This window comes from Branchiostoma belcheri, unplaced genomic scaffold, assembly GCF_001625305.1.
Source record: "Branchiostoma belcheri isolate BF01 breed outbred unplaced genomic scaffold, Haploidv18h27 scaffold4, whole genome shotgun sequence".
NCBI lineage: Eukaryota > Metazoa > Chordata > Leptocardii > Amphioxiformes > Branchiostomatidae > Branchiostoma > Branchiostoma belcheri.
The window spans coordinates 3,233,115-3,257,942 of NW_017804020.1; the positions used below are offsets into that span (position 1 = coordinate 3,233,115).

The 24,828-nt window shown below is 41.2% G+C and overlaps 4 protein-coding genes across 4 annotated transcripts in view; 3 read left to right on the plus strand and 1 right to left on the minus strand.

The window, feature by feature from the left end:
• Positions 1 to 501: 501 nt before the first annotated feature.
• Positions 502 to 7,891, minus strand: LOC109477459 (poly [ADP-ribose] polymerase 3-like). The gene is made up of 12 exons (XM_019778743.1): positions 7,800 to 7,891; positions 6,831 to 7,018; positions 6,352 to 6,491; positions 5,795 to 5,926; positions 5,109 to 5,306; positions 4,628 to 4,763; positions 4,229 to 4,449; positions 3,544 to 3,789; positions 3,121 to 3,298; positions 2,470 to 2,616; positions 1,682 to 1,871; positions 502 to 773 (listed from the first exon to the last, which is right to left on the minus strand). Exons 2-11 carry the CDS (start codon positions 7,003 to 7,005, stop codon positions 1,696 to 1,698), a joined length of 1,749 nt encoding a protein of 582 aa, XP_019634302.1. The 5' UTR covers positions 7,006 to 7,018; positions 7,800 to 7,891; the 3' UTR covers positions 502 to 773; positions 1,682 to 1,695.
• Positions 7,892 to 8,265: 374 nt separating this feature from the next.
• LOC109477449 (RE1-silencing transcription factor B-like) lies at positions 8,266 to 11,020 on the plus strand. Its single transcript, XM_019778730.1, has 2 exons — positions 8,266 to 8,407; positions 8,861 to 11,020. Exon 2 carries the CDS (start codon positions 8,861 to 8,863, stop codon positions 9,659 to 9,661), a length of 801 nt encoding a protein of 266 aa, XP_019634289.1. The 5' UTR covers positions 8,266 to 8,407; the 3' UTR covers positions 9,662 to 11,020.
• Positions 11,021 to 11,590: 570 nt separating this feature from the next.
• Positions 11,591 to 18,558, plus strand: LOC109477003 (U3 small nucleolar RNA-interacting protein 2-like). The gene is made up of 14 exons (XM_019778015.1): positions 11,591 to 11,678; positions 12,695 to 12,810; positions 13,019 to 13,128; positions 13,440 to 13,507; positions 13,705 to 13,746; positions 14,095 to 14,221; positions 14,748 to 14,872; positions 15,092 to 15,184; positions 15,623 to 15,723; positions 16,294 to 16,431; positions 16,945 to 17,007; positions 17,342 to 17,481; positions 17,921 to 18,000; positions 18,361 to 18,558. Exons 1-14 carry the CDS (start codon positions 11,610 to 11,612, stop codon positions 18,505 to 18,507), a joined length of 1,419 nt encoding a protein of 472 aa, XP_019633574.1. The 5' UTR covers positions 11,591 to 11,609; the 3' UTR covers positions 18,508 to 18,558.
• A 2,242-nt stretch (positions 18,559 to 20,800) lies between these two features.
• Positions 20,801 to 24,828, plus strand: part of LOC109476909 — a 14,276-nt gene continuing 10,248 nt past the window's right edge. Inside the window, exons 1-8 of the mRNA XM_019777927.1 lie at positions 20,801 to 20,906; positions 21,592 to 21,670; positions 22,278 to 22,391; positions 22,901 to 22,996; positions 23,328 to 23,429; positions 23,852 to 23,953; positions 24,294 to 24,404; positions 24,571 to 24,673. Of these exons, the coding sequence (XP_019633486.1) occupies positions 20,845 to 20,906; positions 21,592 to 21,670; positions 22,278 to 22,391; positions 22,901 to 22,996; positions 23,328 to 23,429; positions 23,852 to 23,953; positions 24,294 to 24,404; positions 24,571 to 24,673 (769 nt within the window). The 5' untranslated portion in view covers positions 20,801 to 20,844. The remainder of the gene's footprint in view (positions 20,907 to 21,591; positions 21,671 to 22,277; positions 22,392 to 22,900; positions 22,997 to 23,327; positions 23,430 to 23,851; positions 23,954 to 24,293; positions 24,405 to 24,570; positions 24,674 to 24,828) is intronic.

Genomic DNA, 24,828 nt, shown 5'->3' on the forward strand with positions numbered 1-24,828 from the left:
TCCATATAATTCTGAATAATCTCATGTTTTATAAGATTATACATAATGCTGTCTCCGTCCCACACTCAACCAGGATTGTCCCGGTGGCTCGATGCTCCCGCCGCATCAATCACACTCAAACATTGCAGGCCATCGCGAGCAGAACCAACTTCTACAGGCTCTCGTTCTTCCCCCGTACCATCAGGGAATGGAACGAACTTGAGCCTGGTGCGGTGGAGGCGGGGTCTCTCGCCCAGTTCAAATCTGAACTGGCGAGGACCCTGCTGCATTGAGTCACCCCATCATGTCTTGTATATATGTAAATATTACTAACGCACTAATGCACTTGTCCTGTCTTTAGCACACACAAAATCAGTTGTCTTATGTTCCTTTCTCAGTTATCCTTGTTTTTCCCTTTGTTTTTTATGTACCGGGCACAATTGTTACTAACAATATTGCGTAACGACTGCCAATAATACTACTCTGTAGTGCTGGGCAGTAACGAAGAAGAAGAAGATCTCTTTCATTATTAGCATCATATCATTAAATTCCGTAAAATATGAAATTCTCATTCTAAAATGTCCATATTCTATTTTTATAGTATTAGTGATAAATACCCTGTAACAAAGTACATTTTCTGCAAAATCATCATCAAAATCATCAAAATCAAATGATAAATCTAAAATCTCATAAAATTGCACCTTGCTGTGCTGTAAGTAGAAAAGTATAAAACATTGAAAAACCTGCAGATCTAAAAAACACATACTTGTAGGTGAAACTGACACATACATAAACTAGAGTTCCCCGATCTCATACCTTCGCCAAATGATGTTAATCTTTATGACTGACAAATTATACATTAGATTATTCCCCCTGATTTAACAAATAGGAACCTAATTTTCATGAATTATATCATTTTATCATAATCTAAACCAAAAGACAGTCTTATATTAACAAACAATGCATTCTATTTTTTCCTAATAAATTATGCAAATGAGATCCTGATTTGAATAAATTATGTTTAATGATGTTCACCTCAACTTATCTTTCAAATACCACAAGTATGAAATTCCAGGCAGTTATCATTACATAATTATAAAATTTTCTCATTAATTATGCAAATTAAGTCATTATTAACATAATCAATATCTGCCTGTGTTTCTCTCGTTGTCAATTACCAATGTCACAAGCTTCAATTGTCCTATCATGGAATGCAGCTGATTTATAGAATTTCCCCATAAATTATGCAAATTACATCCATATTTGCATAATTGTCACATAATTATATTAAGCATCACGTAAGCTACCTACATACCAAAAATCATGACGATCCGTCAACCGGTTCTTGAGTTATCCCCATTTGAATATTTTCAAGAATATATCCCTGCAGTTCCAGAGCAAGCCACTAGGGGGCCCAAACTCAGGTCACTTCTTCCCCAGCACAAGAGCTACCTACTATCTAAATTTCATCACCCTAGCATGTCTAGATCATGAGATATCAAAATCGGAAGTTCAGCTGCAGTACTATAACAAGCCGCTAGGGGGTCCAAAATCTAATCATTTTGAGGTCTCATCAAGACCTACCCACCTACCAAGTATCAAGACAATCCATCAAGGCCTTCTCAAGTTATCGTGTTTACAGACACACACACACACACATACACGAACGCCTCTGAAAACATAACCTTCTTGGCGAAGGTAATAAGATGATCCCTCCTAACTGCCAAATTTCATCTTGAGGAGGTAGCGGATGCGACACTGGTTCTCCTTGTAGACCAGGTACTCACTCTGTGAGAAGGAGCTGCTCTGTCCCTCTGTCTGGTTGATGGGCTGTCCCTGCGGAACCACCACAGTACGGCCGTCTAGCTTCATGGTCGTGTTCTTCTTGGGGTCTGTGGGTCAGAAAGGCAGAAGAATTGTATGGACAAGCTTTGGAAATACACTGAATAATATGTTTGACTTTATAAAAAGGTTTCTAGTGTAAGGTTGATGTACAGAAAAGAATTATAGTTGGAACTGATGGAGTTAAAGGTTCTGAACTATACTATAGCTGTACTATAAGCATATCCTGTGTTTTAAATTTATGGCTGCTTACAGGCTTTTGTATGTACGTGTATGGTACAAATAAGCCAGTCTCTCTCAAGCTTTACTATCGTCACTTTGCAATGTGATTTCATTTGGTCATTTGTGGCACTGGACATCTCAACTGTAGGTAGATAAGCAAGAACCTCCTTGCTGGAAGGTTTCTCCTTTTTCATAAGTTCTTTTTTATTTCACCATCTATGGTTGTTCTCATTGTATCACAAATGAGGTAGCCAAGAATCGTGCTACAGTAACAGTAATATTGCTACCGGTAATTATAAGTTATCTTGGGGAATGAATCTACTCTTCTTTATAGTGCTCAGATGGAAGAGACATGACACAACAAGCCAATCCACTTTGTCTGCTGAAGTGTCAGACTAGCTATTGTTGTGTTATATGGCTATTTACCTGGTTCCCTGTGCCCGACAGCCACCACAGAGTCGAACCCTGAGGGAGCTTTGGTGAGGCTGCTGTCATCTCGGGTGATCCGTTTCTCCTTTCCCAGAGCTACTTCATTCAGGAACATGATCCCGACATTCCCTGATGCACAGCCCACTGGAAGAGATTAAAAAATAATGGAGGTCAGTTTAAGCTGTTTCAAAAAGAAATAATACAGTGAATAACAAAATTCTTTATTTACAAAATAAAATAATTGTTTAATATAGAGCTGATGTTTTGATGAGGGTCTGTCATCTTCATCAGAACAATTTTGACTGGTCCACTTTGCACTGAAGCTAGGTGTCATTGCTAACAATGCAGTTGAAATGGTTAAGTATTTGACAATTTGTAATACATGTATACAGTAATATAGTGAGATATGAACAGTGCACAGTGAACCAGTCATAATTGCCATAATGAAAATGACAAATGGTCATCGAAGCATCAGCTCTTGTTAAACAAGTGGTTGTGAATAAAGAAGCTTTCTATTTATTAATAATCATTCACCAACCTGATGAAATTACTTAGTAATCTACTGCTCAAGTAACATTTAATGAATACTGGGATAAAACCACTTGGAAGAAAGACAGATCATTCACCAAGTACAATCCTGGTACGTACCATATCCAGCAGACTTGCTGTTTTCCGATGCGAAGTAGATTCCTCGCCCAACACGGCCGCCAGAGTGCGGCATGATGCGCAGACCGGTTTTCAAGATGGCTGCCACCACCGCAACATTTGTGCCGTGCCACAGAAGCTTCCTGTTCTCAAGATGGTCGTGCTCTTTGAAACGATCTCCCTGAGGATGGAACGTTCCCATTTTGTAAGACAAATTGTATATGTAAGACTATGAAGTGTAAAAGAGATGTTAATAATACACTTTCCGCTTAAAAAGCTTCTTGAGACAGGTGCATAACAGCTACGGATGCAATACATTATTGGGGGCCTGCATGCAGGCCCTCATTATTGCCATAGTCGTAGTGTCATCACAAAAGGTTGTCACAAATGACATTTTTCTAACAAAAAGTGAATACCAGTACACACCTCCCCACTCCTGTCCACTTTCCACACATTCAAAATCTTTGGATCCCTCCAGCCGGAGTACTTGGTGGCTTCAGTGTACTTCTCGATGACTTTGAACTCCTCAGACGAGGGCTTCAGAAGCTCCAAGCCGCAGTTCAAGAGGTCGTAGTTCAAGTCCAGAGGATGTTTGACATCCGTGGCCTCGGACCCGTCATCTTTGTCCTTGTCCTTCTGCATGGCCTGGGCAATCTCAATGTCACCCAGTACCTGTGGATCATGGAAAACATCTTTTTAGCAAATGACCACAAATGACCACTCTGATTCTGAAGATATCCACCTGACATCAATCTGAAATATTTGCTGAAATATATCCAGTCTGTGCTTCCATTTATTTATCCTGTATCCAGAGTTTCAAGAGAATTTATCAATTCCAAGTTATATAAATCGAAGTTGATAGTTGTACTGTCTTTTTGGCAAATGACCAGTACTCCCCACAAATATTGGACCTCCAATCATTGCTGTATAAGTTCATTGAACATAACAAAATAAAAGTGCCTAGAATTGCCAGATTATACTTAGGTTTTATTTAAACATGATTGGTCATTAGGTAATATTGAAATCTAATGAATTATGCTAGCCAATAGGCAAATGATGATAAGCAATCTTTCAAACTGAGAAGAAATACATCAAAGCTGAAACTCCTCACCAGTAACATGTCCATTTTCTTCCTCAGCTTCTCCTGGTCGTTGATGACCGGCGGCACCCTGCGGCCGAAGTCGTGCGGGATGACCGTGTAGAACCGCGAGGACAGCTCAGTCAGACCACTGGTCCTGCCTGTCTTCAGTACCTCCTCAATCTCATCCAGGACCTCAAAACCCTTGGCAATCTGAGCCTTGCTGAGTTTCCCCAGTGGCATCTTACGCACATCTGGTAACAAACAAAAACATCTAAGGTATAATACACTGACACCATTTTGTGCATTACATAATGTCATTATGCCTTGCTGTTAAACAAAAGACAAAACAAGCAAGAGATCCTCTTTTTTTAACTAGAAGAAGAAGAAAGAGAAACTACAAAACTATGTACTATAAAGAGTATCCTTTACCTATTTCCATCTTTGCCATTTGTTCCTTGAACATGTCATTGTCAAAGATGAGTTTGATGAGACTCTGAGTTTGAGAGTTTAGGGAGGAGGGGAGGACATTCTTCGATGGGCCATCCAGTTGATCCAGAAGGGCAATCTACATGTTGGAAAACAGAGAGTGTGGGTTTATTCTCTCAAATTGTGCACAGAAAATAACAAACAGATATTTTTCCAGTAATATTTTCATGTGGTAAGTTTTTGAGTTATTGTCTTCTTGCAAACATCAAATAGCAAATCTCATAATCATCAAAACATCGAACAAAAACATAATCTGAACCTATAGTTACCCTGCCAGCTAAATCATTATTTAGCGAGTATGTAGCCTGCTTTGTCTAAAACAGCTCTTTGCTTTTGGAATAAATTTTACACTGGAAACTGCAGTTCACACAAAACATGACAGAGGGCAGGCATAAGTGGGCCATGACAACAGGCTCCTCCTGACCTTCTCAGCTGTATCTTGCTCATCCTCATCTGTCTCCTCTGTGTCCATCTCCAGTAGGGTGTACTTCCCTTTAAAAGGCACAAAGCTGCCTCGCTTACTCCAGTCGTTCTTTGTCTTGTCCTTGAATTTCTTCTCGAAATCCTTCTTGGCTGTCTCCAAGTCCCACGGGCCCTTTAAGGCACTCTGGCCTGGCTCTCCCTGCACAGGACAGGTCATGGGTTAGTGTTCAAGGTCCTCAACACCCTTCTGTCTAATTTGGGCCAGACACTCCTATCACGAGACTGTAGTGGTACAGCCCAGCTACTTAGGGACTCAAAAAGTTTTGCCCCACCATCATTAGGAAATAAAGTGGCTTTGTCTAAAGTAAAGAAACAAGTTCTTCAATATCTCATTCACAATAGGTCTAAGTGGCTAGTCAATACCATTATACCAGCATGGGAAGACCACTTAGTATCTTGCTGACTAAGGTCTAGACTTTAGACAACGTGGTCTATCCAATGGTATTTCACTCACTATGCTAGAAAGTACTTCCCAACATAGTTTCATTTTGGAAACTGAAGAGATTGATGTGAAGGGACCATGTTGTCGTAAGTAAAATAGGGCAGATATCAAGTCATGGACTCTGATCTTTACAGCTCAAAAGAGTCATCTATTAGACTTGGATGGAACTGCAGGCAAAAACTTACCACTCTACCCCACCTGTTCCAGACATAATAGGGAGATACCCCAGCAGTCCTTATGAGCTGGATGATGTAGTACTTGTTGTTGTTGTGCCCAATATTGGTCTGGTTCAACATGCAGTCATAGTCATCCTGTACCTGAGGTGGACAAAATCAATGAATAATAAAGTAATGCCGAATAGACGTTGGTCATTCTGTGACAGGACAGAAGGCATGAGCCCCAAGAATTTGGCCAACCACACCTGGTCACCCATGCTCTAGTGTATAACGAAAAGGCCATTGTGACCACAACTTGTCTCAATAAAGATGTTCCAAAAGGCTGGGAAGGTGAACAAGATTGCCTGCTTCCTTGTGAGAAACAAATGCATGCACCATGTTATCTTATTGATTAACCAACGAAACTAATCAATGTGTTTGTGCCTTTTTTCGTTTTATCACTACATTCTCTTAAGACTTTGAATATAAAAAAAATGCCTATATCTATGAACTTCTAATGGCTACATATATCAATAAGACATACAGGATGATTTGATATTGAGAACAAATGAAACTATTGTAGGTACCTGTCCACGCCCATTAAGAGGGCAGGGGGAATCCACTTTGTACACTTTCTTCTTAGTAGGAGAGTCAGCTTTCTTCAGTTTCTCAGCTGCAGCCTTGGCTGTGGTGGGGGCAGTGTCCTCTGTCTTCACCTTCTTACCACCTGTTATAAAGACACAGGAGTGTTGGGAAACAGGTGTATAAGGGAACAGGTGTAATAGAGAACAGGTGTATCAGCTGCAGGTGTATCAGCTTCAGGTGTGTCAGCTACAGGTGTATCAGCTACAGGTGTATCAGGAAACAGGTGTTTCAGAAAACATGTGAAACAACAACAGGTGCATCAGGGAACAGGTGTATCAGGAAACAGGTGTATCAGAGTTTCTATGCTGAAACTGCCTAACTGTGCCACAATGACCTCCATTTTTAGACTTTGCCATTTATACTTTTTAAAATCCACTCCACACGGTGTATGAAAGTACCATGACCAACAAGACCCTCTCACCTGCCCCTGTGTTTTCCTGTAGCCTTTTCAGCAGAACTGCCTTGGTTCCAGCTGTGCCCAGTCCTTGCTTTGTGCACTCCTGTTTCAGCTGGGCCACTGTCATCTTGCTGAGGTCGGGGGAGGCACTGTCCCCACCTTTGGTCGCTGCTGCCTTCCTCTTTGCTGCACGAGGCATGTTGCACCAATGTCTGAAACAATGGTTGGTCATAGATACATCAATACAAGACCTGTACTGGTACTTTAAAATATGCTGAATGCCACCAGAAACAAGTTGGGAAAGCTGTCAAGTTTAATACATTGCACACAACATGTATCTGCAAAAATGAGTAAATTTAAAAACATGTGTTCAATTCTATAATGTAAAGGAACAACAGAATCAATTCATGCCTGAAGGAAGTTACTAACTTTCACCGTGTGCTATTAATCCTAAATAAATGTTAACTTATGACCTCAGTCCATGTGTGAGTCATGTGTATGAATATTTCTCCACCATGGGACTTCAAACCAAAGGCATGCAAAGCTAGAGTGTTCACAATGTGACAATGAAGGGGACTTATACTGACTCAACACAGATATAGATCCACAGGACAAAGGTCTTCCTCCCACCACAATGTATATTCACAAACACCCTTCTTTCTACAGGTATAGCCCTGAGAACAGCCACGCCCACTGGCAACGCATTGTACATTGTATTTCTCGTTAATCAAACTTGACAACATCGTGGCAACGGCTAAATTTTCTCTAGAAAATCACATTGAGACTCAACAATGTCTTCAGCTTACGTTTAGTATGGCATCAACCGCTGAAAATGACCAGATCTGGCCGGTCGCTATGGGCAAAGTTCAAACACTCCGGGTAGAAACACAAATTTTGCGTCGGTCCGTTACGACTTCGTAGACAATGAATTTTTACATATATGAAAACATCACATACGTTACAGCTAGTATAAGAACGTAGTATCATGCCTACCTGTCGTCCTCACCTATTGTATTGTAGTCGTGAAGGTGTGTCGTTATACCGATGGTTATACTGAGATCGCTTTGCTTGCGATACCTTTTATAAATAGGGAGACTAGATACCAGTCCGGGCACAACCCGGAAGTCTCTACAGATCTACCAATCAGCTGAGCGGCCTGCCCGCCGGACTGATGACGTAGTTTACCCTGCCTGGGCATGTCTGTGTTTTTGCCTAACTCATTTCACTCCTAACTTGGCAATGTCTGAATGAAACATATTGTTGCCGAACTAGCTGTTTCGTAAAGGGCTCAGACATTTGAACTTCTAATGGGCATAGGCGTTCGTGTATTCATAATATCCACTATTTTGAAGAAATCTTCCTTATGGACAATATCACCGAAAAAATGTTAAAATGGCTCTACACGATAATCTGGCGTATTGCGACACTTCGTGAGTAATCGGGTACTAAAGGAGCTAACGCTAACCTTTGACCCCCAGCAGGCTCGCGCCCTCATGCAGAGTTTTGCGCGGTTTTGCGTTGTTGTCGACCAGGGCAGGAGTTTTGCCGCAGTTTTGGACAAGAAATCGAAACATCCGCAACCATAGTCACCATCGGTGAAGGTGAATACATTCTCAGTGTCACTCAGAGTTGTTTTTGTGGGGAACTAGAGCGTTAGTGTCCTGTATAATAATGATTTTCACAAAGGACACATCAGCATGATGTTGTTTTGTGCGGGGGGGGGGGCGCACAGGAATTTGTGAATGTTGGAATGCCAAGTAGCTACTGTAGGCTGTTGGTTTGTGGAGATCAGTAAATCAGTACTAGTAATATTTTTCAATTAACTAAAATGAACCTACTTAATTTTAGTTTTATGTTCCTTTGCTCCATTTTTCATCTTGATAATAATTAAAATTATTTTCTTTGCTTTTTGTGCTTTATCAATTTTATGGGTCTTACTTGGATACGGAGAATTTAAATGCTCAGTAAGCCACTTGATTCTGTGTAAGGCTTTGATGTTGACTTGACTGAAGGTGTACTTTTTTTTCAATTTTTGCCATGTGGTTTTATTACAGATGCAATCACCAGGCAGTCTTCCTGCAGGCAACAGGGGCCTCGGCAAACCCTGCCTCCACATGAAGCCCAGCCCCACCCTACAGCTGCGGCCCAGCCAGGTCAGCTGTCCACAGTGTGAGTACAGCTCACCTCTCAACCTGCACCACAGCTCAGGCCTGCCAGGTGCTCCAGGTGCAGCCTGTATGCACACCTCCCCTCCTGCAGGTGTCAGGTATGACACAGGTGCAGACGGGCAGGGTGGGACAGGGATGGATGCATCCATGGTGACACATCACGACAGCGGACAGGACATGTACGGTGCGGCTCAGAGCGACTATCTGTCAGCCAGTCCTGTGGATCAGAAGCCTGTGGAGACTACCGAAGGCCCGAGTCCCAACAAAAAGGGTTCTGCTAAGGGCAGCAAGTCTCACAAGGCAAAGGCTGTGAAAGATGCAGACAAACCCTACAAGTGTGAGGACTGTTCCTTCAGCTCACCACAGCGAGACAAGCTCATCAGGCACATCAAGACGCACACCCAGGGTCCGCGCGCACGCCCCAACCTCCGGCCCTGCGTCCACTCCTGCGCCCAGTGTGGCTACGGCACGCCGCACAAGGACAAGCTGGTCAGGCACTTACGGACTCACAGTGGGGAGAAGCCCTTCAAGTGTCCGCAGTGCACGTACGCGTCGTCACGCAAGGACAAGCTGGTGCGCCACATGGCCACCCACACGGGAGAGAAACCGCACAAGTGCCCGCAGTGTACCTACGCCACAGCTCGCAAGGACAAGCTCAACAGACATGTGCTGACTCACATCAAGTAGAGACAGATTATCCCTAACTAACAGTTCACCTGTACATTATACATTGCTGTGGTAGTCTGTAGTTTTAGCTGGGTTCAGGGTTATTTGTGTCAGAAGCCCATTAAGTATACATTTGTACTTGATCAACTTAGTTCAGACACATAACCTACACTCCACTTACTGAATAGTATATTGTGAGTACATATAGTGTAGATCATGAGGGTAATACATGTACCATATGTATAGTAATGTGCAACACAAAACAACTAGTAGACTTTTGGTGACAATATCCAGGGCTGATGTTCAAATTTCTGAACTTTGTCTGTTTACCATCCCACTTTATGCTCAAGCAAAAATAGGAATCAGAAACAAAGGAATGCTTATTTTTTATATTGATAATGATATAAACACAGCAGTGTGCGTTAAGGTTTTTACTGTACATTTATGTTGAAGGTTTTACATATCCTCTACTACAGGTTTTGGTATTATTAAGGAGTTTCATGATGCCTCAAAACAATGAGGTTAATCTCTCTGCTTGAAAGGACTTGCATGGGACACTACATACTACTTAGCTTGTCTATCCCATGATGTTCATGTTATGAATTAATGAAAAGTCTGTATCTGTACTATTGATTTCCACATCATTGTCAAGAATCTAGGATTAGCATTTTCTGCTTATGTTCCAAGCTTTACTAGCCATACTTTCTCATACCAGGAACATTACATGTACAAGTGGTGTAATAGAAATAAAATGAATTGTAGCTCATGTAGTTAGTTTCACGCAAAAAATAACTTTCTTCTCTCATCCTTTAAATGAAACATGTAACTTCTATGTCAATATTTTAATTTTTTTTGTACCCTAGTAGAGCAACAATGCTTTTTGCATGAATCTGCATTCTGGTTAGATTTTTCCATTGGCCCATACGTATGCAATCCAATTGGTTACATACCGGTAGCACTTGTGAACACTGATGAAATACATGTTAAAATGTAATAACAAAGTTAGGATTAACATTAGACATAAATGCTATGTTTAAAGATGATGGTCAATTATTTTATGGATATGGTAATTTTTGGGGCAATGTATGGAGATTCAAATATCTAAAACAAACAAAAACCTAGCTGATTTTTCAGGCAACGTAATACTAAAAATGTGAGTAATTTCATCATATCCAGTTTGCATTGATTGTAGCAACCTTATGGTTTTATGTAAGGCATGAATTACTAGTAGTTACTTATATTTTATTCAAAGTTGTTCAAAACTTTCATTCTGACCATTGTAGTACTAGCCTTCCTTTTTTGACAAGGTCAACTGTAGAGTGATTAGACTGCTTATGACAACTGAGACTGATTAAAATGTTACCTTTTCCTGAGTCCAAATACTAGTAGAGTCCTTATTTCCTCTTAGTGGCAACCATGTCCAATACCCTTTGCCCTATCCAGTGCTAGTTCGAAAATAAAATTTGCAACGTGTACTTTGATACGGAGTACTAATAATACTGAAGAATACTGCTCCATGAAATTTTGGGGCAGTCAAAGTGTCTGGGTGTATCAAGAGGTTATAGTGTAGCGATCTCTAGCGGTTTCGTTTCGAAATGCAGAAAGGATCACAGTTAGGCAAAAGCAGCATGTGATTGCAGATTTCCGATCCAGGATGATAGTTTGTATCCTACACCAAAAATACGATTGTCGTCTGTGCAAGGAGACTGTTTCCAATATTTCACGTTCAATGCATATCCATGTAAAGGAAATGTGCATAGTGTTAGGGTAGCCAGTTACGGACTCATTTGTATATTTGTGACTAGGCAATGTGTCAGTCCATAAAAGTTGTACCTTCATGGTCAGTGAGTCCAAACATACTACTGCACATGCAAGCAATGTACATTTTGCCTAACAACGCGATAATGTCTGTCGTTTAAATCAATGCTGCTAGGGGGCGCTTTTCTTTTCCCTACATGCACCAGACAAAATGTCGTTCTTCATCAGGAACTCAGCGAAATCGAAGATCTCCGGTCCAAAAGTTGGGCAAAAGAGAAAGGTAAGGCGTATTCAAGCCCATCTTTTAGTGGGAACTGCACCAGAGAAGGCATACAAATAAGATTATGTGGCAGGTTTTGTGATAAGATCGAACTGATAGTAGTTCTGCGCTCGAAATCTGAACGGCGTCTGCTGTGCAGGAACGCACATGGCCCAAAGTACCTGTGAAGTTCTAACGTTATATCCTCGTCTCCCTATACGCCCTGCTACGTTGCTTTTGATTTTAGTCTAGGATGTCTGTCCAGTTATTTGAAACTAATGAAATCGATCTTCTCCCGACTTCACTTGCAATTTGCGTCCTTTACAGGAAGCCTGCAAGCACATGCATGTTGACATAATGGGGGAGGGGGGGCAGTAGAGTAGAGTAGAGTAGAGTAGAGTAGGGGGACTTTTACACCTAAATTATGTTATAAAGTAGTATAACTTATACTAAATTATTATAATTTTAACATGGATCATACGAAGCAGGCATAAAATTTCCTGCGGTTCATTAACAGAATTGACAGAGGAAATGTAACGTTATACTCGCGTGGAACAAGTCTGAGCAGAGACCCTTTTTTTTTCAAGAATTTTATTCAAGAAATATGAAACAATTCAAATACAAAGAGAACATGGGTAACAATAAACTACATAAAAACCAAAGACACGTTCAGTCATGGTTGACAAAAAGTAAGAACCAAGAATAACTCATGTAAAATGAGGCAAAACAAGTTAAATATGCATAACACGGCAAAAATGAATAATTAATCTGAACATAAAGTTCCCCACTTACCCCGATGCTTCTCCAGCTTCCCTCTCCGAGATGCAATAAGAAACTCTGTCTTTTGTTAAAAGGACACTAATTTTTTAAAGGACTGAAAATGTAGACTTTTATATCGCCTAGAGCGAAAAATAAAGAGCAGAGACACATTCATGCTCTTGATAACTGTGATTAATATGCATAATGACAGTCACTGTATATTTTGTCATATGTAAAATTGACCACTGATATGCATATGGTGTTGGGTCTATCCATAGACACTAAGTAAACCTTCAGGAGGAAAAGCTGGAAAGAAAACTAATGGCAGGTTACCTGGGAAGAGACGGATGAAGGGAGGAAATGAAGAGATAGCTAGTGATGAGGAGATCCTAAGGTAAGAAAACAAACTTTCTAACTTTTTAACTTTTAACTGTGTGTGATGTAATGTTACTGGCACCCAGAGCTACCATTAAGTAACTGCCTTTCAGTTACTTGGCATAACACATCAGCTTGGCAGGCATTCAGTGTAACAGCCATGTGACCTACTACTACATTTTCCTGGATAAGACTGCAATCTGAATGTCCAATTTTTGTCTCCACAGTGATATTGAAGACATTGCTGAGCAGGTGGCATCAGAAGATGAGGAGGAGACAGCTCAGGAGAAACGACTCAGACTCACCAAACAGTACCTCTCACAGCTGGAGGAGGAAGGTAAGTAGTAACAAAACTACTGCCAGTACTGGCACCTGCCTGACTGGCTCACTTAACATGTTTGGTGAAGATGTAATGTTATATGAGTAGAGACAAGACAAGTTAACTACATGTACTAGTAACTAAAACCTGGCGAACTAGGAAGATTAAGGCTGTGTCCTTTTACCGTCCTGAAAAAATAGGGTAGGTAGGTAATTCACTTCTTTTTTCTTTCTTAATTTTTATCACTTAACCAAAGTGATCCAACAAATACAGTTAATACAAAACAGAAATGCATCATGATGTGACACTTTGTTGTTATTCCTCCACAGAAGCTGACAAGAGGGTTTCGGAAGAGATTGACAGAGATGCGATCTCCCACAGACTACAGGAAGACCTGGTGAGAAACTTGTCATACCGGTAGTTCAGTTTGTATTTCTGATCTGTGGTCCTTTTAGATTGTAATGTTGTCAGTGGATAACAAATGCTTCTGTTGACAATATCTGCCTTCTAGAATAGGACATTGAGGGAAAGGAGTTTTTTACTTGCTCTTAAGAAGTATGTTGTAATTTTCCCTTTGCCTGTCATCCCTTCCAGCTCGAGCAGGCAGGGAAACTGCAGAGAAAAGTTGCTGCACAGGTGAGTTTACAGGCTAAGCTGTCTTACCAATCATCTTGTGCTTATTACTACTAACATTCACGTACACACTCCAACTTTATTCGGACACAAGAATCATGAATGTTGGGAAATCTGGTAACATCTGCTTCATGTGACATATAAACACTGTGCAAAATAGATTGTGAACATTAAGTTAGAGTTCATCTTGCTCAAAACATGACACATTAAAATTGTACACAGGGACAAGATTAGCATTTGAACCCTGGTTTAGTGATCTAGAATCAGGCAGTTGACTGGAAGACTACTCTTATTCTGTTTGGTTTGAGACTCCACTAACCTACACATCTGTGCACCTGTTATGTTGTACAGTACATTCCACCGACACCCGCAGACATCCAGGTGTTACGAGGACACCAGCTGCCCCTCACCTGTCTGGTTATCTCCTCTGACAGCAAACATGTGTACACAGGTGCCAAGGACTGCTCCATCATCAAGTGTAAGTCACAGCACAAACACAAACTTTCTTCAGAATACATGTATACAGCACATCAGCAGAATGTACTGTGTCTGTGCATAATTACAGTAGTTGTTGGATGTTTTTCAACATTGCATAAAAATTTTGCCTGTTGCAGATATCTTCTCAGACACAATATTTAAAAACTGTAAAGAGGGTACCATCCTAAATACATGAATACAACCTTCTTTAATGAGGCTATAGTGCTATGCACAGGATTTTAATGTGTTCATGTATATGGCCAAGGTAGAAATCACATTTCTGTAGTATTACCATTAAATGTGTCTTATACAAATTTAGAGAAGCTATACAGTCATTTTTTTTAATTGAATAAATTTCTAAAAAAAAATGCACAGGTAGGGTATACAGACCTCCTTGTCAGGAAAATATAAGTACTTATACCTATACATATACATGTACATTTAAAAAAAGACTGCAGTATATTCAGATGTTATACCAAATTGATAGTTTGCTAGAAAGTCCTGTTGTTTTGTGGTGTTCTCTACAGGGAATGTTGCAGAGGGGAAGAAGGAAAAAGTGATTGCTGGTGGCAGGAAAGGCACAGAAGACAAGCACCAGGGGCACACGGCTCATGTGCTCTGTTTAGCCATCTCTTCTGACAACAAATTTCTGGTAAATAACATGATTCTTTCTGTGTATTGTGTAGGTACTAGTACTACTACCATGTATAATACTGTTGTATGATAAATGCTATCTTGCCAGATAGTCTGTCTAGGTTACATGTACATGTAGTATCCTTTCCTATCCTTTCCATTACAATCTTCACGTGAACCTAAACCTAAAGACATGAAGTTTAACCGTTTCTTACCCCATTCCTGCCTGTTCATGCAGGCCTCTGGTTGCAGGAATAAGGTAATCCACATCTGGGACCCCGTCAGCATGACCAGACTTCACACCTTCACAGGACACAGGGATGCTGTAGCTGTGAGTACAACTTCATCACATCAGGGTGGGAGGGGGGTACTGCATAGACCTACCTCCTTTGATTAAGGACATCCTGTAGAAGTGTTAGTGCATGGAAACAGAAAGAAGCCAGATGTGTAGTTAGGTATTTATTGGATTGGGAAGTGATCACATACAGATGAACAGGAGAAAGATTATACATGTTTGTAAGGACTGTACTGAGGTATGGACATTAAGAGAAGCAATTGTTTGATGACAGACATACATGTATTCGTGCAACTTTTGGCTCATGTCATTCTGTGTTGACAGAAATAATCTATGGATTCTAACCACATTTCCACCTAATACCCCATAATTCTTACCTTTCCAGTAACTAGAACTATCCCATGAGTTTGAGGAGTAATAGTAATACAAATAGAAGAGAAAATTTCACAATGTTCTGACCTCTTCCTTTTCCAGGGTCTGGCCTTCAGGAAGGGTACTCATACCCTGTTCAGTGCCTCCCATGATAAGACAGTGAAGGTGTGGAGTCTGGATGAGATGGCGTATGTTGAAACACTGTAAGTCATACCAGTTATCATACCTGCATGTTTCAGCTGGGATCATCTGTTGTCATGAAGCCTTTGTCTGCCTCACTGTCCTCATCTCAGCTGCATTTTTGCTAAAAAAAAGCTTGTGTAATCTTTAATTTTCTTCTACCACCACCACCTAAGCTAGCTGCTACCTGTATAATAGTGTGCTCTTTATCATGGAAGTTCATCTGTGTTGGTAGTAATCATAGTATGATGCTAAACTTTTTTTAAAGTGTGCTCTTTGTTTTATCTTGAGCCCATCTATGCACCCAATAAGTGCAACAGAATGATAAAGACGAGAAAATAAAGTGAGAGAAGGTAGTTGGAGGAACCTGCCTATTACACTACTGCCATACTTCTGATCTTTGGCTATGATACCTTGTGAATATTTAAACCACTCTGCACAGGAGCCAATTCTTTAATTGAATGAGGCCTCGAAATGTGATTTTGTTCAACCCATCTATCAGAAATGGCTTAACTGAATATTTTGGTAGAGGGGGTCCTTCTGCATCACAAATGATGCTTTATTTTGTTCAAATTGTTTGATTGTTTTTCCAGGTTTGGTCATGAGGACTCCATCATGTCTCTGGACAGCCTGTCCCGTGAGCGAGCTGTCACAGCCGGGGGCAGGGACAGGACAGTCAGGGTGTGGAAAATCCCAGAGGAGTCCCAGTTAGTGTTCCATGGAGAGAACAGGTACATGAACTGTACATGTACACAGCACAGTCAGACTCAGACTGGAACTAGAGGTCAAATATCTACAAAGCTGCATGACCTTGACCTTTGTAGTCCCAAGCCCATCCTACGTACCAAATATGAAAATACATGCACCACATCCCAAATTATAGCCGGTTAAAAATTGCCAACCCCTGTATATGGTGTACTTAACACATAACCTTCTTGATGAAGGTAATTATATGTAGATGGCAATGGGAGACAACAAAAATGTTTGATCCACACCTGTAAATGAGACATGAGTCACTGTGATGTTGACCAATCAGGTCTCAGGGGTTTTGTTACAAGAGATTTCATTGGCTGCTGAGTTCCTCTTCTTCGATGGATCAACCATTTCTTTAGTTGTTGATCATGAAGACAGGACTTTTAGAAAGATTTTGTCCTTCCTGATGCTGCTTCAAATGATACCAGTACATCTAAAAGCCATATTTTTTCATTCCATGTAACAATGCCCGTAACTGTTTGTTCCTGCAGAGGTTCCATAGACTGTGTGGCCTTCATCAACGAACAGCACATCGTGTCAGGGGATGACAATGGGTTTGTACTTTTTTTGTGCATTTTATTATTTATTATTTCAAAAACACCTTTTATAAATGATTTACAAAAGACAAAGGAATGATTTTTTAGTTAGCACTATCATTTACCAGCATAGTTAAAACTAAAACATTGTACCTTATATTTATGTTTACCTTCACAGAAGTAGAACATATTGTTTTTTCTGTTTCTTCTTCTTTACCAAACACGTAAGGTCAAGGACCTGGACCAGTTGCCTGTCACCATGTGGTGTTGGGTTACATTATGTAACAAGTTGCAGGACAGAGTTGGAGCAGCTGGCAACTGATGCCTTTCTATCTATCAAACTCTATTACAGGAATGTGAGTGTGTGGGGACTGATGAAGAAGAAACCCCTGGTGTCAGTACGAGGAGCTCACCACACAGAAGGCAGTGACCAGCAGGAGTGCTGGGTGTCAGCTGTCGCAGCTCTCACCAACTCTGACCTGATTGCCTCAGGTGGGAACTCCTCAGGTGCTTAAGGGCCTTAAACATCTTAAAGTAATTATACGCAAGTGTTTGGATAAGTTAATTGATGCTTACTCTTATCTTTAAGTGTTGACCAACGTAACTGCAATGGTGCTTCTGTTTTTGACACTGCAGTTGAAAATAAGCTTTAGTGCAGGTAACAGTATGAGGTAGCCATGAAGAGGGTTCAATACCTCATCATATGTTGTAGTTAGCTTTGTACATGGCACGTTTCTGTAAGTTCAGTGCATTCAAAGGGCTCAAATACTTTTTTTTGGTTACATGCAAAATTGCATGTCGGCAGAAAATTCACATGCAATTAAAAAACCAACGTGCAAAATTGAAGTTAATTCAGCCTTCAGTCTTCTGTAGATATACAACAAGATACTGTTTTTAATATGAAATATGAATAACTGTCTGTCGTTTTCAGGGTCCAGTGATGGACACATACGTCTGTGGCAATGTGGGGACAACTTTAAGTCTGTCCAACCGCTCTTCTCAATCCCCGTGGTAAGTGGTATAGTGCAGTTTTTTCCTGATTTGCAACAAAAAAAAAAGATTCTGTTTCTGAATCAACTAAAAATGCTCATATTTTGTCCCCAACAGTTGAAGAAAGTCCTTTTCTTCCTAGTTGTTACAGTTTTTCCATCTATCAATGCAGTGGTTTGATTAAAAGTTGAAAATTCATTGTTTGAATATTAACCCAGCCTTTTGTGTTGGCTTCATGCCTCATATCTTAGAATTTTGGGCTATAATGGGTGCCTAGACCTGTTTTTTTATTTTTATTTTGCCCTGTTGCTTTCAATTTTTCTAAGCAACAAATTAAATTGATGTGGCCTTATCTTACATGTGTGCCCATCCCCCATGCAGGTAGGGTTTGTGAATGGGCTGAAGTTCTCCAGTGACGGCAGCCTGCTGGTGGCAGCAGTAGGACAGGAACACCGGCTGGGCAGGTGGTGGAGACTCAAACCTGCTCGCAACAGTCTGGTCATTGTCCGGCTCAGGAAAACCAGCTGAAACATGGGGGGTAGGGGGTTTGGGCAGTGGAGTTAACAAACAAGGCTCGAAGTACTCACTTTCGAGGGCTCGAAATTCATTTTTGGAAATAGGTGCACTGGCGCACCCAGCCAAAAAGTTGGGTCCACAGGAAAGTTTTAGACGTATATTCTTGACATTTAGACATCAAGAATATACTGTATACTAGTCTTTACATATGTAACCATACGAAAGTACTAGTATTTGGGTGCACTGGTGCACCCACAGAAAAGAATTGTGTGCACAGCTCCAATTTTGGGTGCACTAAGGTGCATATGCTCTGCTTTCACACTCTTGCCACACAAGTCCATGTATTCAGTGCAAGGCTTATAGGAGATGCTATATTGCCCATTGCACAATTCATCATCTTGTTTTCATACCTTCAAAGTGACCTTTTAGACTTAACAGTGGCCCAGCTTACGGCCTCTGAAATACACTGTGTCCCGCCTTGGCCAGCTTGTGAGGGATACCTTGCATGTGGCCTGGTTTGCCCTTCTAAAATACACCTGAAATATTGATGAGCAATCTAGATTTTGGCTTAGGTTGAGAAAAAAGTATTTCAAACCCTGATAAGTGAAGTGTTAGAGGGATTCTTTTTCACCTGGTCCAAGAGTCCCAGTCCTAACTATAGATGTGGCATCTGTACATGTACAGATGTAAAGAGAGGAACATATGTACATGTGTACATACACACTGCTACATGGCATTATGTTTAACTCTTAACTTAGTTCCAATATATGCTCTATTAGTATCAATGAAATGAAACAAGTAAAAATAAGCAATCTCATTTCAGGGACCAAGCAGTATCTAGACAGATTTTGACACTAGAACTTGACAAATTTTGTTGGCAATTTGTTTGGTGATTTTTTGTTGGCATAGGTTTGTTACAGTGTACTGTCTGGACTGTATGGAAGTTGCCTTTTTATTGAAGGCAAGGCGAAACTTGAAAGAGCTAACAAATGAAAGTCTGATGAAAATAAACAATAATTATTTAAGCAGTATCACTGAATATGATTTTGATTATTTTTACAATTGACATTTTGCATAGATTTCCAGTTCTACATACAGTGAAGAATTAAAGTACACACACATGTAATAGTGTACAAATGGGATGGGATAGAACTTACCATGGGATGTAGGAATAAATAGTCGACCTTAAAGCTTTCCATACTTTCTGACATCCACGTAACCTCCTCAGACCCACTCCACACAATACACACACACAACACTCACACACAATACACACACACACACAACGCTCACACACACAATACACACACACACAACACTCACACACACACACACACACACACACAATACACACACACACAACACTCACACACACACACACAACACTCACACACACACACACAATACACACACACACAACACTCACACACACAATACACACACAACACTAGGAAGTCTCGCTGTCACTTATAGGTAGGTCAGCAAAAGGAGACTGAGGTTGAACTCCAATAAACTCCAATTAAAAGGACTTGATATGACAAAATTGACAACTTTGGGGGAAATGACAGCTTTTATACATAGAATTACAACAGTTACTATAAATGTATTTTTGTACCCAAGTACACCCTTACACAGTAATAACCCTTGAGTATGTCCGGTGTTTCATAATGTACTCTAGCAGATAAAATACTTCATACACTTACTGAGTGTCACATGCCAAGGAGCTCTAATTGGTCAAGTGTACATAAAATTTCTGGCTCAACTGAAAATGTAGTGTTATCACGTTTATTGGTATATCATTATGAATTATGATTTATATATTAATCTTGCTCCAGCCTGGTTAGTTCTCAGGAAGGAGGGGCAATAAAACATGAAGAGGGTCATAAAATAATACACTTGAGTTTGTTGAGGAGCTCTTCCACGTGTCGCCGTTCCAGCTGCGCTGAATAAAAACGTTAAATTTTGAAAACCAACGGACTTCTAATGCTCGAGATACAGAAACAGTAGTATTTGTGAGATACTTCCCAAATTACAGTTGAATGATTTGATTGCATAAATTACTGATATAATTGCGTTGAAACGAGGATAATTTGAGGGTTCAAAAATGGCCTCCTGCTTGTAAGTCGTTTACACAGCCTCTCCAGACTTGTTGAATTGCCACCGCCGGATATCGTTAAAATTGTTAAGGATTACAGAAGAGGCACTCTAGTTTGAGGACGTACTTTTGTTCCAAAATGGTTTTACAAACAGTTGTAAAATTATTTCTATAAAAACCTGCTTTCTTCACGAGACCACCACTTCGTCCCCTGACGTCCTTTCACCACAGTGTAGAAGGAGATTAAACTCGACATGAGGGCTTTACTTCTTCTGTTGACGGTGGCTGTGGCGTTTGCCGCCAAGCGCTTCGATGGGTAAGTATGGCTGAAATTTCTCCTCTTAACAATTATCTCTGTTCTCCGAGAAGAGAAGTGTATGAATATGGTCCTCTGACCCTCTCAACATGCCTTCTGCATCAGAACTAGACGGACTACTGTTGTGGAATAGTGTCGACTAGGCTTACATACATTTTGCTTGGTGTGTTTTGAATCATTCCACGATCGTTAAACTTAAACTTGGAATAAGAAAGAAATGCATGTCTATATTGTTGGTGGGCTCTTTAGAACATGCTGTTAATGTTACATTTGTATCAATATTATTCACCGTCGGCCAATACGGCCATTACACTTTGAGTTGGCCTTATTTTACGCTCGATTGATAACGTTTGTGCCATTTGCATTGTGCCTTGTAAACCCGCATCGGGCTGTTTTGGGGATTTTCCTGCTCTGGAATTCGGAATCCAAAATCACATGGGAAAATGTGTAAATGTCATGACCGCCATGTCCCTGTTTCATAGCGAATGTACAACGTCTCTCCTGGGGGTAGAATTATATACATGTACATGCTTTCCGAAATCATCGTTTTTTTAAGCATCATTGGCACATTGCACGCTGATATGTCATACGACGCGTATAGCTTTGCGGCACTTCTTTGTAGGTTTGTTCTAAGTCTCCAAAGTCTATGATATGGTACTTACCTATACATGGTGTATCTCCACAGAGAACAAGTTCTGCGTATCCATCCCCAACATGACGGACAGCTGAAGGAGCTGAGATCATTGGAGATGGCAGAGGCGAGGGTGGGTTCTCTTTGTGTTAGACACTATTCTACAATACCTCATCAATGTCATAAAACCTTGGGAAAAGCCCTTAATGTAAATGACTGAATTATACTTGACTTGAATTCTTCGTGGCCCATCATCGAACTTGAGCTTCCTCTTTGCGACCCCTTATGACCCCTTCCTAAAAGCTTAGGAGGAGCTTTTTATTGAGATGACTATATTATATTTGACTTAAATTCTTCGTTGCACATGATCAAACTTGACCTTCCTCTTTACGACGCCTACCCATCTACCATCCACTGAATATAATGCCCAACCATTCACAGCTTCTTGAGTTATGTTGTCAACATAGAAATACACACACATACATACATAGACACATAGCCTACCGCAGTACCGTAGAAAAACGCCAGCTGAACCATTCTCGAACTTGACCTTCGTTTCTACAACCGCTACTCACCTACCAAACATCATGTAGATCCACCCACAGCTTCTCGAGGTATGACGTCGACATACGTATACATACAGACCCAGACCACAGCCACTCCACCATGGCTCAACCGAAAACATATACCCTTCTTGGAGAGGGTAACGTTAAGTATAATGCATCTATTTCCTGCTGTAGCTTGACTTCTGGAAGGGCCCGACCGCCCTGTCCCGGCCCGTGGATGTGCGCGTGCCCAGGGAGATGCTGAAGGAGGTCAAGACCCTGCTGGAGAAGACCGGTATGGAGTACACGGTAGGCCGTCAGGAGTGTATCATATCACCGGTCATTTTCCGTGCGAAACCGCCTGCATAGGTGCCGATTTTCCACGGGGATTTTTATACTTGATTGTCCAACAAAAATAATAGCCTGGGCGCCATATACTGTTTCCAGGCTAGGGCCAACACAGACCAGTCCCTCGGCTCCAGGGCCAACATGCCCACAAGGGATTATACCACACGTACAGCCACCTCAGGCCCTGATACGACACGCTGACCAACTCTAGCGTGCACTGGGTCTGCAGCAGGCTACAACTAGTGGACCGTCTGGGTGCCATCCTATTTGTATATCGATCCCGATATACAAATAGGATGGCACCCAGACTAGTGAATAAACGTTCCTCAGAAAATCGTCTGGTTTTGTAAAATAATTTAAAGCATTATGAACTGTCAATAGAAACTGTCACAAATGTGTTATTTGATGATCGTAAAACAATTTTCTACGTGAAATTGTGGTTGACCTCTGACTGTTCTGTTATGCTCAAGGTCATGGTGGAGGACCTGCAGCAGAACATCAACTCGGAGAGATCGCGCGTGCGCTCTACCGGCTTCAACTTCGACGACTACAACACGATTGATGACGTAGGTATTGTACCGTGTATGAGGCGTGGTCTTCATACTTCTGCATAAAAACAAATAAAAGTGGATAAAAATATGTTTTCTTAACAATCCATTGTTCTTAAGACGACATAAGTCAACAAGACATGCCACCACTGTAATGAAAGTAACGTTGCACAATCACTATTATTTTTCGAACTTGACCGTCGTTTCTACAACCCTTACTCACCTACCAAATATCATGTGGATCCATCTACTGGAATGTTTATGGGGTGATATAGTCATGTCATGAAAGAGTGAATAGCTACTTTTTATTTTCTGTCGCTTATGACCGCATCACCTGTTCTCTCCACAGATCGATGCGCAGCTGCAGACCTTCGCGGCGAACTATCCCAGCCTGACGTCCGTCTTCACCATCGGAACCTCCCACCACGGCCGCGCCATCAACGCCATCAAGGTCCGCTGATACTGTCAGACGAAAAAAATTATTTTGGCGACGCATCAGGGGCGGAGCCTTTATAATAGATATTTATCATAAACCTTCGACCTATCTCACCCTGGTGCGCGTTCAGTGCCATCATGCTCTGTTGATTCTTACTTGGCGTTCAGACGAAAACAACAAAATTTTGGCGACGCATCAGGGGCGGAGCCCTGTAGTATAGATATTATGCCAAGTTAAGGTTGGAAAATTCTAAGAATTTGACGAGTTAGGAGTCCACGCATGCCAGCCAGTTTTGCATCCTTTCAGGGATGACACCTGGTTTATCATCTAAAGGATTCTGGATTTTTAAAAATCCCTACTATCCTCAGCTCTGTCTCTGTAACAAAAGATAAGATGTGGTAGGCTTATTGTTTCACACCTCATACTTCCTTACACAGGTAGGGGCTGCCGGTACCAACAAGCCCGCCATTTTCCTGGAGGGACAGATCCACGCCCGTGAGTGGGTCGTGTCTGCCACGCTGCTCCTCAACATCAAATACGTAAGTATGGGTTTGGCATACACCCAGTACTGGTCAGGGCTGGGACTCTACTACTGTTTAACATGGTACACAGAATGCTGGAATAGGATTTGTATTTGTTTGACGTCGATCTGGTAATGAGAAAAATAGCAGACCGCCTTATGCAAGCACATGTATTGTCTGGCATCCCTAAAGACATTGCAGATCGGTAAGATAGAAGGAACGTTAACTTTGGTCCAACTTTTTCGATGTGGTAAAATCAATCGCGCCACGTTTTTCCATGTTAGAGGCATGTATTTTGTTAGGGAGAGAAACTGTTAGACAAGTACATGTTTTGACATGAAATTTCGTTCTTATGCAGCTGCTGGAGGGCTATGGAAGCAACAGCCAGATCACAGAATTCATGAACACCCTGGACTTCTACTTCATCCCAGTCACCAACGTGGATGGATACATCTACACCTGGACTCACGTAAGTATTACAGTCACATTGCATTTACTCGTACACCCTTCATGTTTAGGCTAGGGTCCAAAACTGTCAATGCTTTCGCCTTTATTTCTTTTGGATGCTTTCTTCTGGGAATTCTAGTATGGTATCCCATCTGTACGTATGACATGTTGCATGATGTCATCAACAGGACCGGATGTGGCGTAAAACTCGTTCCGGTCCCCACTCCCAGTCCATCTGGGGGACTTGCTACGGAGTCGACCCCAACCGTAACTGGGACGACCACTTTGCAGGTATATAGGATATACAGGACTATACTTTTATCTTCAGAGCCAGACATAAGCTATTCTCTGACAGCTATCCTATCACCTCTTGTGATTTTGAGTTGTGCCATTTCTGTAATCTCCAAGCAGATCATACGGTGGCAAGGCAGTATCCATTGGCCAGA

What these genes read in the sequence shown, in the direction of transcription:
- LOC109477459 (XM_019778743.1), bottom strand. Translation starts at nt 7,005, where the DNA reads ATGCCTCGTGCAGCAAAGAGGAAGGCAGCAGCGACCAAAGGTGGGGAC. An exon ending in GGAACAGGTGGGGTAGAGTG is followed by an intron (nt 5,307 to 5,794) that starts GTAAGTTTTTGC and finishes TGTCCTGTGCAG; the next exon opens with GGAGAGCCAGGCCAGAGTGC. An exon ending in AGCAAGATACAGCTGAGAAG is followed by an intron (nt 4,764 to 5,108) that starts GTCAGGAGGAGC and finishes TCCAACATGTAG; the next exon opens with ATTGCCCTTCTGGATCAACT.
- LOC109477449 (XM_019778730.1), top strand. Translation starts at nt 8,861, where the DNA reads ATGCAATCACCAGGCAGTCTTCCTGCAGGCAACAGGGGCCTCGGCAAA.
- LOC109477003 (XM_019778015.1), top strand. Translation starts at nt 11,610, where the DNA reads ATGTCGTTCTTCATCAGGAACTCAGCGAAATCGAAGATCTCCGGTCCA. An exon ending in ATGGCGTATGTTGAAACACT is followed by an intron (nt 15,724 to 16,293) that starts GTAAGTCATACC and finishes TTGTTTTTCCAG; the next exon opens with GTTTGGTCATGAGGACTCCA. An exon ending in CTCTGACCTGATTGCCTCAG is followed by an intron (nt 17,482 to 17,920) that starts GTGGGAACTCCT and finishes TGTCGTTTTCAG; the next exon opens with GGTCCAGTGATGGACACATA.